A 13,807-nucleotide genomic window follows, 5' to 3' on the forward strand; every position below is an offset into this window, starting at 1 on the left:
ATTTTTATTCAGGTGTGGTTTATGTTTATTTCAGTAGGAATTATATTCATGTTAAAAACTGGATTGCTTAAAGTTATTCAATGTACCTTGTTTCTGCAGTCTTCTGAAATAACTTCTGGGTTTATGAGACAAGAACTGCATTATCAAAATACATGAATTTAGTTAGTACTCGATACTTCTACACTTGAGTTAAATGTGTATGTAGGGAAAGTTTTGTTCATAAGTAGCAAAAATCTTGTCAAATGAGTTCAATTTTCAAATCTTAGTCCGTAATTATGCTTGTTAAAGTACAGTACTGAAATGAATGTTCAAAAAACTGTCTGATTATAGGTGGTTAGTATGATCCAAGATTCAAGAATTTAGCCAATATATTAGAAAATCAGGCTCAAACCTATACTCCTCTATGCTGGTATGAGCTTAGGATAAGGTTAAAAGAAAAAAAAAACAAAACATAACTTATTTTACAGGCCACAAGTAGTTTTTTGTTCGTCTAAAGTTCTAAATGAATGGGAAGTCTAAAACGAATGGGAAATAACTGTGCATTTCCAAAAATAACTATGTAACTGTGAGAGGAGTAGGTAGTCATTTGGTATGAGGCAGTTTATAATTTCCAAGTCAACAAATAAATAGATAAATAATACTGACTATAAATACTTTTCTTCTACTTCAGAAGTAGCTTTTAGTTTATATAAACTCAAAGTGTAACCTAAATAATGTTAAGCTAAAGTTTACTTAGTTTTCAGAGAATACAGAGAAAAAGAAAGATGTCAAAATCTTTAAAATACAGCATTCAGAAGAGCAGTTTGTTGTCAGAACTATTTAAAGGCGATTAAATTTCACTTCTGCTGCATACTCCAAAGAGTACTTTCAGCCTTTTCATCTGGTGTACTAAGCCTTTAAGCCCAAGTCACTTTAAGCTGACTGCTGTGTTACATGACTACTAACTCAAATATCTGATTCCAGAATATGTGTATTGCAGGGAGTTCATTTTCCATTTCTTTATTGTCAGCTGAAGACTGAATAGCTGATGTTGATTAAGGAAAACAGTTAAGTCAGTTGTCTTCGAAAGAGTGTATGTTCTTTTTTGTTTTAAATGAGGCCTAAAGAAACATATCTAAAATGTTGTAGGGTTAGAAAAGAAAAGAAAATCAGTTTGGGCTTGAAAATCTTATTTTAATCAGAGTAAATTGGCTCTAGATTGGTTGTAGGTGAGAAATATCAGCAAGAAGTAACTTGCATAATATAGATAAAATTTAAATTGCTTGATTAACGTGGATGGTATGAGCTGTTTTCATATTGGTTTAAAATACTGAAAGAGAGCATAGGTGACAGTACAGTGCTGGGAACTCTTTGGACTGATTGTTTTTTCTTACTGACATACTTTTTTAAAAATTTCTAGAATAATACTGAGATTTATAGAACAAACAATTCATCATCATATGTTTAATAACAGTAACTTACATCAGAAGAGTGAAGTTAATTATAACTCAAACCCCAACATATGCATGACAGATCAAAATACAAACTTGCTGTGACTGATTATTGCAAAATAGGGTGGTGCGGGTTATTTTTAATTAATCATGCTTGACTTGCATTTTCTTTACTGTCGTATTCTAATAGAAACAGTTGTCACGTAGAGGGCACATCTGTTTATAATAGGTTTTATCTGAGTAGAAAGTAGAATGAATATTGCTAGGACTGTCTTTTTTTTTAACAAAGAAAGAGTCTAGTAGTTGGTTTGCTTTTTTCAAATATCACCGAAGACTAGTGAAGGAAAATATATTGGATTTTATTTTAGGAGAATTTTAAAGTAAATTTCTCAGATGAAGTACCAGCAAATGAACCCTGAAAAAAAAGTATTCATAGAGATGTATTGTTTTTATTTTATATGTTGGAGTAAGCTCTCACTTGCACATTCCTCACGATCTCAGGAAACAAACTGTTAGAAGTACATCTTTGGGAGGATAATAGCCTGGGAGATAGAGACAAAATGATCCATGGAATATTTTCATTTTGGTCTGTGACAGTTGGGGTACAGACGTGGAAGGAATTCAGGCTCAAAACCGCCTTTAAACACAGGCCTATCATGGGGGTGATGCTGCACTCGATGTAAGAGAACCTCACTGAAGGTCTGGGGTGACAGGGTGGTTATTGTCAGACAATTGCTAGCATTTAAGTTTGAGCCTTTTAAGACGTTTTGACTTTTCTCACATAGAATTTATGACCTTTCAGATGAGTTGAATGTTAATACAGCCTATTATAATGCAAATGAAACATTTTAAAGGTATCTGCAGCTCCCTGTAGTTAGTTGTTTTGTTTCCATTGACAAAAACTGCAGGAGTTAGCATGGTCAGTGTGACCCACCTGAGACACACAGAAAATGACAGTGATTTTCAGCAAAGGACAGTTAAATTTCTTAAGCTATTTTAACTCAGACATTTACTTCTCTGTGGCTTTATCCTGAACTGCAGTCTCAACTGGCATAGTAATACTGGCAAGTCCTGTACATTTTAGTAGGTTTGGGAACTTCACTGCCTTTGTGTTTGCACAATTTCCTCAGCTGAAACCAAACCCCTGTCTTCTGGTTGCTTAAGTTCACAAATATATAACCAGATGCTATGCTGGCAAAGTGATAAGTAATCCAAAGGCCTAACTTTTCCCATCTGATTTAACATAGGGGGTTTCTCTAGAAGAATAGTATAACATAAACCAGGTATAATTTTGTGAATGCTACTGAAAGATTGACCAGGGTGAAGAATTAGGTGGGGAAAAAATAATACCAAGGGAAAGACGGAAGTAATATTTCTTGGTGAACTGAATGATCTTTCAACTCAAGGAATAGAGATCTCTTTTGAGATTCCAGCTTTGAACCACACTGCTAAAGTGGGACTAAGAGAAAGTCTTTTTTTCTTTGTTTTGTTGGGGTTTCTTTGTTAGTGTTAGTTTGTGATTTTGGGGTTGGGTGGGTTTTTTTTTTTTTTTTTTTTTTTTTTTTTTTTTTTTTTTTTTTTTTTTTTTTTGTTTTCTTTTGTGGGGAATTTATATCTGCATCCTGTAGATTAGTTGGCTGGATAAATGAGTTTAACATTCTTTTTTTTTTTTCTTTTCGTCTTTTAACAGGCAAAAAAATAATCAATCTGAATATTCAGTCAGTCACAACTTACAAGACAATTTCTAATGTTATTGGATATTTAAAAGGAACTGTATTTCCTGGTAAGTAGCTCATTAGCACTGTATCAATTATTTGTTTCATGATGGCTGGAAGTCATAGCTAGGGTCAGGATTCTGTTTTGACACATAATACGCTAATACAGAAGAAGGAGAGAGCATTTGTTGCAGTCAGTTTGTGATTTGATTTATAACAAAGCATAAGGGTTAAACAGAGAATGAGCTCAGGGAGATATTATAGGCAGATATATAGTAAGCATTTTTTTACACAAAAGCAGGAGTAGAGAGTATCAGTGTTTTATACCAGGTAGCTACATTGGTGATTTTAATTTTAAGGTGTACTTTATTGCATTATTTGAATTATTTTGCAAGCTGTCTGTACATCTTTAGAAAAGAGTTTGATTTTTTTTTCTGACGTTAGCAGAATTTTGAGAGAAATACAGCTCTATGCTTCAAGTCTACAAAATTCGTCTCACTGAAACTAAGGTGTAGGGCAGCATGATCTCTGGCTTAGATTAGATTTTTAGTTGAGAATCCAATATCAAATATGATTATAGTGTACAAAAATCTGTGACTAAACTCCTAATCACTCTTGCTGCAGCTTTGTTTTGTTACATTCATGCCTTATGCTAGTTTTACACAAGTCTATGAATTATAATTACTGTTCTGTACATCCATGAATTAAACAAGATTCTAAGTGCAACTGTGGCATAAACCACAAATCTCATCCCTCCTTTGATGCTGTATGTAGATAGTAAGATAATCAGGCCACCATAGGAAAGAAGATGATTTTGAGCTTATTCTGTCTGTAAGTGAATTTGCCTAGAAGTTGAAGGGTTTCTGCAGCGCAAATGAACACTGTTGTTGTCTACTTACATAGTGCAAAGGGTTGCAGACCCAGTCCAATTTCTAATGTACAGATGGCATCATCATCAAAACATCATGACATTTGTCTTGATTAATGCTCTTTTATTAGGCTCAGAAGAAAGGTTGCAAATTTATCTAGAGTCCCTTCAGAGGTTGGCTAGTCATTTCATGTTTAAGTGATGGAATAAAGGAGGTGGGGAGGATTTAAGCTTATTCCTGTTAGAGAAATAATGACTTAGTGTTGTGCGTGCTGAATGCTGTGCTTTTCACCAGAACATTTAAAAAAACCAACAAAGCAATAAAAAAAAAAAAAGCCAAATAGAAAACAATTAGCACAGTTAATTTAATTTCAATAAAGGATTTAATTTCCTTCATGAATTTGAAGTTATGAGTCTACTATTGCTAATGTGTTCTAAACAGCAGTCATGGAATTTGAAAGGTAGGAACTTCCATATTTAGACATACCATGTACTGAATTGTGAAAAGAAGCAAGACAAATAAAAGACTTCAGTTTCTGTTCAGTAAATTCTTTATCTTCTTTGTGCCTGAATCTTTCATCTTGTTATTGCATTCTTAACAAGATGTTACCGTAAAGGTATGTCAGTATCTCCTTAAATTTAAAAAGTAAAGGATATATAATGAAGTCAACAGCACTCCCAGATGCCAAGTTTATCCCATAAATGTCTTGCTGAACAAGGGCCATAGGAACTGACTTTTAATATAGGCCCAAGTTAAGCAATTAATGCATAATGATAACATTTTGTACAGGATCAGTATTAAAACTTCATTTGTTTCTCTACTCTTCCTGGTTGATACTGTAGCCATGCCTTCTCAATTGATTAGAGAACTTGCTGTTTGCTTGTCATTGATTCTTTGTCATTTCAATAGAGTTTTGCTAGTTTCATACACCTGAAACAGTCATGTTTATGTTCCCAGAAATATGGAATAAAAGCAAAATTTATCTGTAGCACTTAAAGACTGCAGAGCGTTGTCAAGGGTAGATTTTGAATTTTTAGTTGGTTGGTTGGTTTTTGCTTAAAGGTCTCCTAGCACAAACACAAACACATCTGTGTAATAGCGATCTTATTTGACATTTGAGCATCTGAAATGCAACCAAGATATTAAAAGCAGAGGAAATGTGATAGTTGGTGGCCTTTTAAACCCTGAAAAACTTAACATTGATTTTGTAGCTCTGTTGGACATGGTTGAAAATGAGAAGACAGTATAAAGTCACTTTTTTTTAATGATAAATCCCTGTTGTCCAGCTCATCGCTACCCTGAATACTATCCCATCTTACCACATTCACAAGTATCTGGTGAATATTTTTTCTCTTTCTCTAGTCCTTTCTTTCTCTTTTATTACCGTGTGATCTCTTTCTCCACATGCTTCAGCAAACGGTTATGAGAAAGGACAGCTGCTGTCTCTGTAAGCATGACCATCCTTTCTCCTATGCTTTTCCTATAGTCATTTGCTTCAGGGTATTGCCTCTATTCAAAAGGGAGAGATGTGCAAAGATAAAGAATTTCAAAGGAGGCACCAGCTGTTATTTTTTACCCCTGTTCATTCAGCTTGCATCTCCTACAGTAAACTGCTGCTTGTAGCTTTTTTCTCATCAAAATGCCCTATACTATTTTACATAAAGTCTCTTTCCACTCCCTTTCACATATGCTGTTCACAGACTGAGCAGAGATTAAAATACGGGGCAAGCATTGATCCTGTCTGCTCACCCTATGTTGGTGGCACTTCCTCTGACAACCTAGAAGCCTGTAAGGCCATTAATTTCTGTTCCCAATTTCTAACATTAAGTTGAAGAACCTGTGACTTTTCAGTATCTGTGCAACCTATAATTAAACATCTCATGATGTAACACACAGGTTGCAAAAATCTATATTGTAGATTGCATTTTGTTACATTTAAATTCCAGTATCTGAAGGGGGGGCCTATAAGGATGCTGGGGAGGGACTCTTCATTAGGGACTATAATGATAGGACAAGGGGTAACGAGTTAAAACTTAAACAGGGGAAGTTTTGTTTGGATATAAGGAAGAAGTTCTTTACTGTAAGGGTGGAGAGGCACTGGAACGGATTGTTCAGGGAAGCTGTGAATGCTCCATCCCTGGCGGTGTTCAAGGCCAGGTTGGACAGAGCCTTGGGTGACATGGTTTAGTGTGAGGTGTTCCTGCCTGTGGCAAGGGGGTTGGAACTGGATGATCTTAAGGTCCTTTCCAACCCTAACTATTCAGTGATTCTGCATACACTTAGATATATATTTTACATTTCTGCTTTTAGAAAGAAATTTTCATTTACATGCCTATTCACCCCCCAAGCAGTTAAGTGAAGATGCTGTTTTATAGGTACATAACAGATACCCTGTTTATAAAGCATTTTTAATTCCTTATAAAACAACATTTCCATGAGTTTTGTTAAACAAAACTGGTAGAAGTTCAGGTTGACTGAGGATGGTTCTAATAATCAAAGTGGTCGTAAGTGTTCAGTTAACATTCTTCCTAGGCAGCAGTCACTGCAAAAAAAAAAAACTGGGGAGATGATATTTAATTTTATAAGCAAATTTAAAACACAGGTATTTCCCACCTATGTGTTGCTGCATTCCAGTGTGCTCACAACAGTGAAGAAGTAATCCCCTTGGGTAAAGAAAGAAAACCAAAAATTTTTGCACTTTGGAACTTTTGGATGACACTTGGAGATTCTTGTGGATCTGACATCACTTGATAACTGTTCTGTTCTTTATCAGTGTCCTGAAATATATAAAGAACTCCCTTAGAAGTCTAGATCTGGACCAGAAAGAGACTTTAGTAAATACTAGAACACAATCAGGAAGCAGTCCTTCAAAGAGGCTTCAGTTTCAAATTCATCTCACACAGAAGATCCAATATTTTAATAAGTCATTCAGTATAACTCTGCTTTGACTTCTTGACACACACTTGACACTAGTCATTCATATTGTTTCATACCGCATAATCCTTTTGGAATAAAATGAGGTTCTTTACACTTGTGACTTACTATTTGGATTATATATTATGCCTTAAGAGATGAAGTTTTCATTTAATTTCTCTAAAAAAAAATAAATTGTGAGTTTATTTTCTGCATAACCATAGGCATGTTCTTTATTTCAGGTTGAAACTTCTTGCTTTTCTTTTTATAAAATAGTTACCTCCAGTATCATCAAAGTTGCTAGGTCTGACTTATCGTTTCTGTTTCATTCATTATATCTATTCCTCTGTCATGTCTCCTCTCTAAACCTGCAGTCCAGGTCTTTTCAGTGTCTCCTTACATGGAAGTCTAAGTCCTGATATATAACCCTTCTGGTTACCAACTTCACAACTGCTGTTTCTGCAATGTCTTTTTTGAGATAGGGTGGTGAGCACTGAACACTGTCTTCCAGGTGAGGGAGTACTAATACTTTGTGTATTTTCTCTATGTTTCTCATTGTACTACCACACCTTTTCTTTTATTTTTTGGATGCTAATATGTATTGAAGCTAGAGCTTCCTCCTTATTCATTTGTGATTTTTTCGTAATGCTCTAATGTGAGCTTGGGACTTTCTTATATGAAGAAGTCCTGGCTGTAAAAATGGTATATATTAGATTTGTAAGAAGGGAGAATAATAAGCAACAATGAGGGCAAGGACACAGAGTTTAAATTAGGAAAATTACTAGTATATTTTTAACTAGTATTCACAGTTTTATCTATTTATAGTGTATGATTGTTTTGCACATGATCACCTAATTTTTTGTTGACAGCATTGTGTTGTATTAATGACATTACAGACTAATACAGTTAATCTTTTAGGCTTTCTAAAAATTCTTTTAATACTAATAACCAGAAGAAATAAGATTCTCTGTCTGTCCCTTTTTTCACGTTTCAGATAGATACATCATCATTGGTAGTCATCACAACAGTTTGAATACTTACAGTGGACAAGAATGGGCCAGTAGCACTGCTATCATCACAGCATTTATACAAGCCTTGACACTGAAGGTTAAGAAAGGCTGGAGACCTGACCGGACCATTGTTTTCTGCTCATGGGGAGGAACATTATTTGGGAACATTGGTTCATATGAATGGGCAGAGGTAATACAGTTTTAGAAAGACTCATTGCAATAATGTTTACTTTTGTTGAAAGCATAAAAACATGATGAAATTGCTGCATAGAAATTAGGGTTCATTAACTGGTATGTGATGTCTGTCTCTGTACCTTCATGAACTCCAGAGCAAATGCAGTGAAAAAATCTGTAGAGGCAGTTCCTATGGAATGGAGCGTGTGATAACAAGATGGCAAGTTTCTATAGCTGTCGATGTTGCTTTTACAGCCTTTGGGAACTGTTCCCCTCCCTAATTCAGCAGAGGACTGTAAAAAAGGGCATTGCCAAACTTTGGAGGAGAGGGAGGGGAAACCTCAGAAAAAAAACATAGGCCCAGGAATAGCTTAGAGGGCTTTTTCTGCTTCTTGGGGGTTCAACAGTTACTAAGTTTTAATTGATAGGCTTATCAGTTAAAAGTGTGGCAGTAGATAATGATAGTGTGGGAAGAATTGAATCAAGAATGCACTGAATGAAGAGAACTGTACTATGGTTTGCGTTAATCACATAAGCATTACAGTGTCTCCGTGGCTTGTGCTGATTCACTTTCCATATATTTGTGCTAAGGAGATAGATACAATCTGACACAAACAATTCCTTGAGCTCTTTCTTTCAGCAGAATAGAAACCAGCTTAGTAAAAGAAAATCAGTGTTGTTGACCATACAGTGAACACAAGTTAATAAATTAAAGGAATAGCTGGCAGAGAGGTTCATGGCTGCTGAATTAAAACAGTAGATAAAATGAAGAGTTAATGGCTTTTTAGCATGCGTGAGAAGCAGCTAGCTCTCACTGAAGTTTCATACTTCCAACATGATTATTCTTCTAAAACAAGAGGGGTGAAAAAATCAAGCTGAAAAGATCCAGGCTGGAAGCAAAATTTGTTTAGTTCCACTTCAAGTCAGCTTTACATCAGATGTAATTGCGTTACACCCCTTCTGTTCAATATAAAGAGATGCTTCACGCAAAGAGTAACTCATTACTGAGAAGGCAAAAAGAAATTTTTTTTTTAAAAGAGGTAATCATAGAATCATAGAATAGTTAGGGTTGGAAAGGACCTTAAGATCATCAAGTTCCAACCCCCGTGCTGTGAGCAGGGACACCTCACACTAAGCCATATCTCCCAAGGCCTTGTCCAACCTGGTTTTGAACACTGCCAGAGATGGAACAGTTTGTAAATACTATTTTTGTAGTCTGAAAAAATACTAAAATGAAAATACTGGGAAAGTTATGCAGTTCAGATCTAAATTTGGTCTCTAAAACTCTGAGTACATTTAACTGTTGGTAATGATTACTTTCGAAGTTTGTCTTCTGTCTGTCGGAAGTTTAAAAGGTCATCATGTTTTTTCACAGTATGTAATGTTTTCAATGTTGGCCTTACACACGTTGTCATTTTTAATCCCTCCCAGGCCTATTTGCATTCTGTTAGGAGGATGCGTGGAAATGAATTCTATCTTATGCTATATAGAGAAATAACATTAAGATGTCCTTCGAAGTCCTTAACAGTATATTGTAAGAAGTAGTAGTTAAGTAATACTTAGGCAATAACAGAGTACAAAAGTACATAATAATAACCATTGCTCTGCTTTTGTTGTAGGATCTTAAGAGAGTTCTTCAAAGAAATGTTGTTGCTTACGTTAGCCTCCATAATCCAGTCACAGGCAACTCAACTTTACATCCTGTTGCATCTCCTTCTCTTCAGCAACTGGCAGCAGAGGTTAGAAATAAAATATTGTCTTTCACATGTTTATTAGATTACATGGTTAACCCCCTTGATGCCAATTGGGTATGAATAACTGTAGGCGGAGTTTGTTCTTGTTAAGCATTTTAAACTCACAAATACATATGAACTATTTTTCCTTAGCATATTGAATTTTATTTAAAAATTTACAGGGTGCATTAACTTATTTCAACAGCTCAACCAAGTCTCCACATACTTGCGTGTCCTACAACCTTTTCACCTTTTGTCAGCTTTAAAGTAACATTTTTTAATCTTCAACACAAAGCACATTTTTCTCTTCCTAATCTGATCTTTGCAATCTTTTTGTCAATTTGCATTTAAACCTGTATATATATCACATGTAAAATGATGCACAGAGAGAGTATTACTCTCACTATACTAAATACTCTCTAAATTATGTCAGGTTCAGTGCTCAGCTAAGCCTTTGTAACTAGTCTACCGTCAGAATATTCTGTAATTAGTTAGGCTGGTCTAAACTAATTTAAACTAATTACCTTATTGCAGTTTCTGAGGTTGCTGAATTTATTAATATTTAAAATAAATTGAAAATAATTTAAGGTACATACTAAATGATAACAGTTTGAAGTGGTGTGTGTAAAATGGATTTCAATTTTGTTTTCATAAAGTATGCTTTATAGGCATTTTTTACATAGATTTTCCAAGCTAATACTCATTAGGTTTTCTGATGTTTCTTTGACTTACCTCTTAAGCATTCCGTACAAAACACTGCTCAAAGTAGCATCTTGAATCAAATGGAGTTTAAGATTGATCTTGCTTGGCAGTTGTTGTTCAAATAAGTTAGTAAAATGGTACCAGTCAGATTGCTTCTAAGCAATGTTTTAACCACTTCTTTCCAGTGATTAGGTGGTAATTTCATCATGGAAACGATCTGGAAAGTACTTTATTCTATAAGTATTGTGGCAAATGCAAATGCAAAATCATTTATTTTCAGGGTTTACTTTGTGAAAAATTATTTATAGTGTTTCATATATGTGAGATTACAGGTGCTATGGGTATGTCAATTAACAATTTATTATTAGGTCCTGTATTTAAAAAAAAATACTATTCTGATAGGTTGCTATCCTTTTCCTAACCTATTAGTATTTGCAGTCCTTTCTTTATGAAAAAAAGTATTTGCCATTTAAAGGAATACATTTATTACATTAGGTCCTTGAACTATTTTTTTTTCTTTTTTTTCTCATTTTGTTTCTTTGACTTCACAGTATCATCCATGGCAGTGATCTGAAAACTGTAAGCTGTCTGGAGCTGCGGAGCAAAAACTTTCATGATTATCTATTTATCACTTTCTTAAGATTTGATTCTTTTATTCTAATTTGCGCCACTTTAGTACAAGTGTTGAAGTCAGGCCCTCTATTCTGGAAAGAAAGCAAAGGAAATCTCTTTTTCACTCTTGCTTTATTTAGGTGTTCCATTTGAGTGTGATGTAATATTTTGTAATTCTTGTTGTGATAGCAAATGCATCTTGTCCAGTAGTATAGATACAGCATCTCTTAGATGTCCTGCCTTGCCCCAGTTAATTAGTTTACAGTCAGTAAAACGTGACCAGAACTCCATCTTTTTTTTATTCAGTAAACACTCTTCATTTCTTCTCTGATTCTTTAGTGGCTAAGGCTTTTTTTGTTGAGATTGCATGCATTGTTTACTGTTTGAAGCCCCATCTAAAAAAAAGTGTGTATGAGATAATCTGTATAGTTTGTTGGGGGTTTTGTAGGGTAATATTATTTGTAATTAATGCAACATTAATGCAGTTTGTGATGTTCAAAATATTTGAAGGAATTAATGCTTCCAAATGCTGGCTAGATTTCTGAATTGACAGTGATGGAACAGCCAAGCACAGATCTGGTTTTGTTCCCAAGGGTACTCCCAGTTTGCCACGTGTCTAGGAGATTTTCTCTGGAAGACTGATCTACTTATAAAGAATATTGATTCTACTTCCAGTACCTGACAAGAAAACAGTGTAATTACATATTACCTCAAAATTATTGTCAAGGGTAAGATGTCACTTTCTGGAGCTCATCTCATCTTGGAGAAAATGTGAGTCCATTCACATGAGATTCTTGTTAACAGATGCAGGTAGCAAAGAAGTGCTTAAAAAGACTAGTGAGACACAAGGCTCATTTGAATTTGTAAGAATAATTCTCTAAAATGAGATTTGCTAAAATAAAAAAGAAGGTGAAATGAGAATTTCTAATAAATAAAAAATGAGAAAATAACCAGTCTTGTTTAGTTAGACAGAAACTTTTCATAATTTATGGATACATGGAATATACAGCACTGTACCTTTGGATTCAGTAATAAAAGTCATACGCCCATTTTTAGATCAGGATAAAAAAGACCAGCTGGAATTATTTTTTTCCAGTGTTGTAACACTCTTGAGGAGGGGGGGGACTAAGATCTGCTCACTATTTGCACCGAGGACAAAGTTGGGTTCAATGCTCATAGTTGTGCTGAAATTGTGGGCACTTCTCAGTAAAACAGAGGAAGAATGTTGTTTTCCTAGGGCCAATTAATACTTGTTACAAAAAACTGAAAAGGTTAAGTGTCGGTATTCTAGGAAAAAAAAACAACTTGCAGTTTGTCCTCTGAAAGAAAAGTAAAAATCACACTAAATGTGTAGGACTCCATAAATGCTGCAAGGACCATCCCTTAAAGAGAAATATGGAGAAATCACAGAGATAGGCAGATGCATGCAACAGTATTTACTTTCTGTGCTATTAATATGCGGCTTTACTAAAATAAAATTTTGGGCAGTCACTAACCATTGCAGCTTCCAAAACACTTTTATTTCCTTAATTTCTGGAAACTATGAGAAAACTAGGGAAGAATTTTTAACTGAAATGTAGTTTGTGTTAATATGCTAGACGTGTAAGTAAAAAGAAAAATCACAAACCTAATGAGCTGTCTACTACATGAGATCTGGTGGTCAGTTAAAGAATAGGATAAGTGCTTGGCTGACATGACTTAAAGATATTTTATGTAAAGAGATTACATCTTTATTTTAGTTGCAGGTTTCAAAAGCAAGCTACATAAGCCATATCCAAACAATAATTTTATGTGCCTATGAGTAGAATTCAGTGGGTTCTGGTTGAAACATCAAATTACATGAAGAACCTAATTTAAATATTTGGATTAATTAAGCAAAGAGGAATTCAGACAATTCTGAGACCTTGACATTTAATTCAAATCTTTTTTATATAGCTATGCTAATTAGTGTCCACATTAATAAGAAGGAAATAATGCCAAATTATATTTTTGCCTACTATTGTTTTCTAAGGAAAATGATTGTTAATTTTCTTGCTCAGTTAATGAGTCACCATTTGTTGGCAGAGTGTCATTGGTAAATTGGGTTTGTTTGTTTGCTGGCATTCATTCTCTGTAAATAAGGCCATTAATGAATTTTTCTATAATTAAAATTTCAGAAGTAAAAAAGTTATGAGACATAAATTCATTCTCTTTTCTTTTAACTAATTGTATGACCGCTACTGATCAGACACCAGGTCTGATGTTGTTGCTAACCCAAGAAAAATTATTGCTCCTGTCTCCTATGGGAAAAGACATTTAAAGCTATCAAATAGTGAGTGTTAAAACTAACTGTACCAAGTATTGTTCCAAGCTATTTAGCATTATTTATTTCTATTAATAGAGTAAAAGCTTAAAACATCTTTACATTTAGCCTGGAGAAGAGAAGGCTGCATGGAGACCTCATAGCAGCCTTCCAGTATCTGAAGGGGGCTTATAGGGGTGCTGGGGATGGACTCTTCATTAGGGACTGTAGTGATAGGACAAGGGGTAATGGGTTCAAACTTAAACAGGGGAAGTTTAGATTGGATATAAGGAGGAAATTCTTTCCTGTTAGGGTGGTGAGGCAGTGGAATAGGTTGCCCAAGGGGGTTGTGAATGCTCCATCCCTGG

General features: G+C 34.7%; 1 protein-coding gene across 5 annotated transcripts in view; it reads left to right on the plus strand.

Annotated features, from left to right (window-relative positions):
- NAALADL2 (N-acetylated alpha-linked acidic dipeptidase like 2) overlaps nt 1–13,807 on the plus strand; it is a 358,350-nt gene that overhangs the window by 238,155 nt on the left and 106,388 nt on the right. For all 5 annotated transcript variants that reach the window (XM_061367075.1, XM_061367074.1, XM_061367076.1 and 2 more), the window contains exons 7-9: nt 3,121–3,213; nt 7,922–8,127; nt 9,731–9,850. In XM_061367075.1, the coding sequence (XP_061223059.1) occupies nt 3,121–3,213; nt 7,922–8,127; nt 9,731–9,850 (419 nt within the window). The remainder of the gene's footprint in view (nt 1–3,120; nt 3,214–7,921; nt 8,128–9,730; nt 9,851–13,807) is intronic.

Source organism: Neopsephotus bourkii, unplaced genomic scaffold (assembly GCF_033783945.1).
Source record: "Neopsephotus bourkii isolate Nb327-2 ecotype Australia unplaced genomic scaffold, CSIRO-AGI_Nbou_v1 NB_1373, whole genome shotgun sequence".
In the NCBI taxonomy this organism is placed as follows: Eukaryota; Metazoa; Chordata; class Aves; order Psittaciformes; family Psittacidae; genus Neopsephotus; species Neopsephotus bourkii.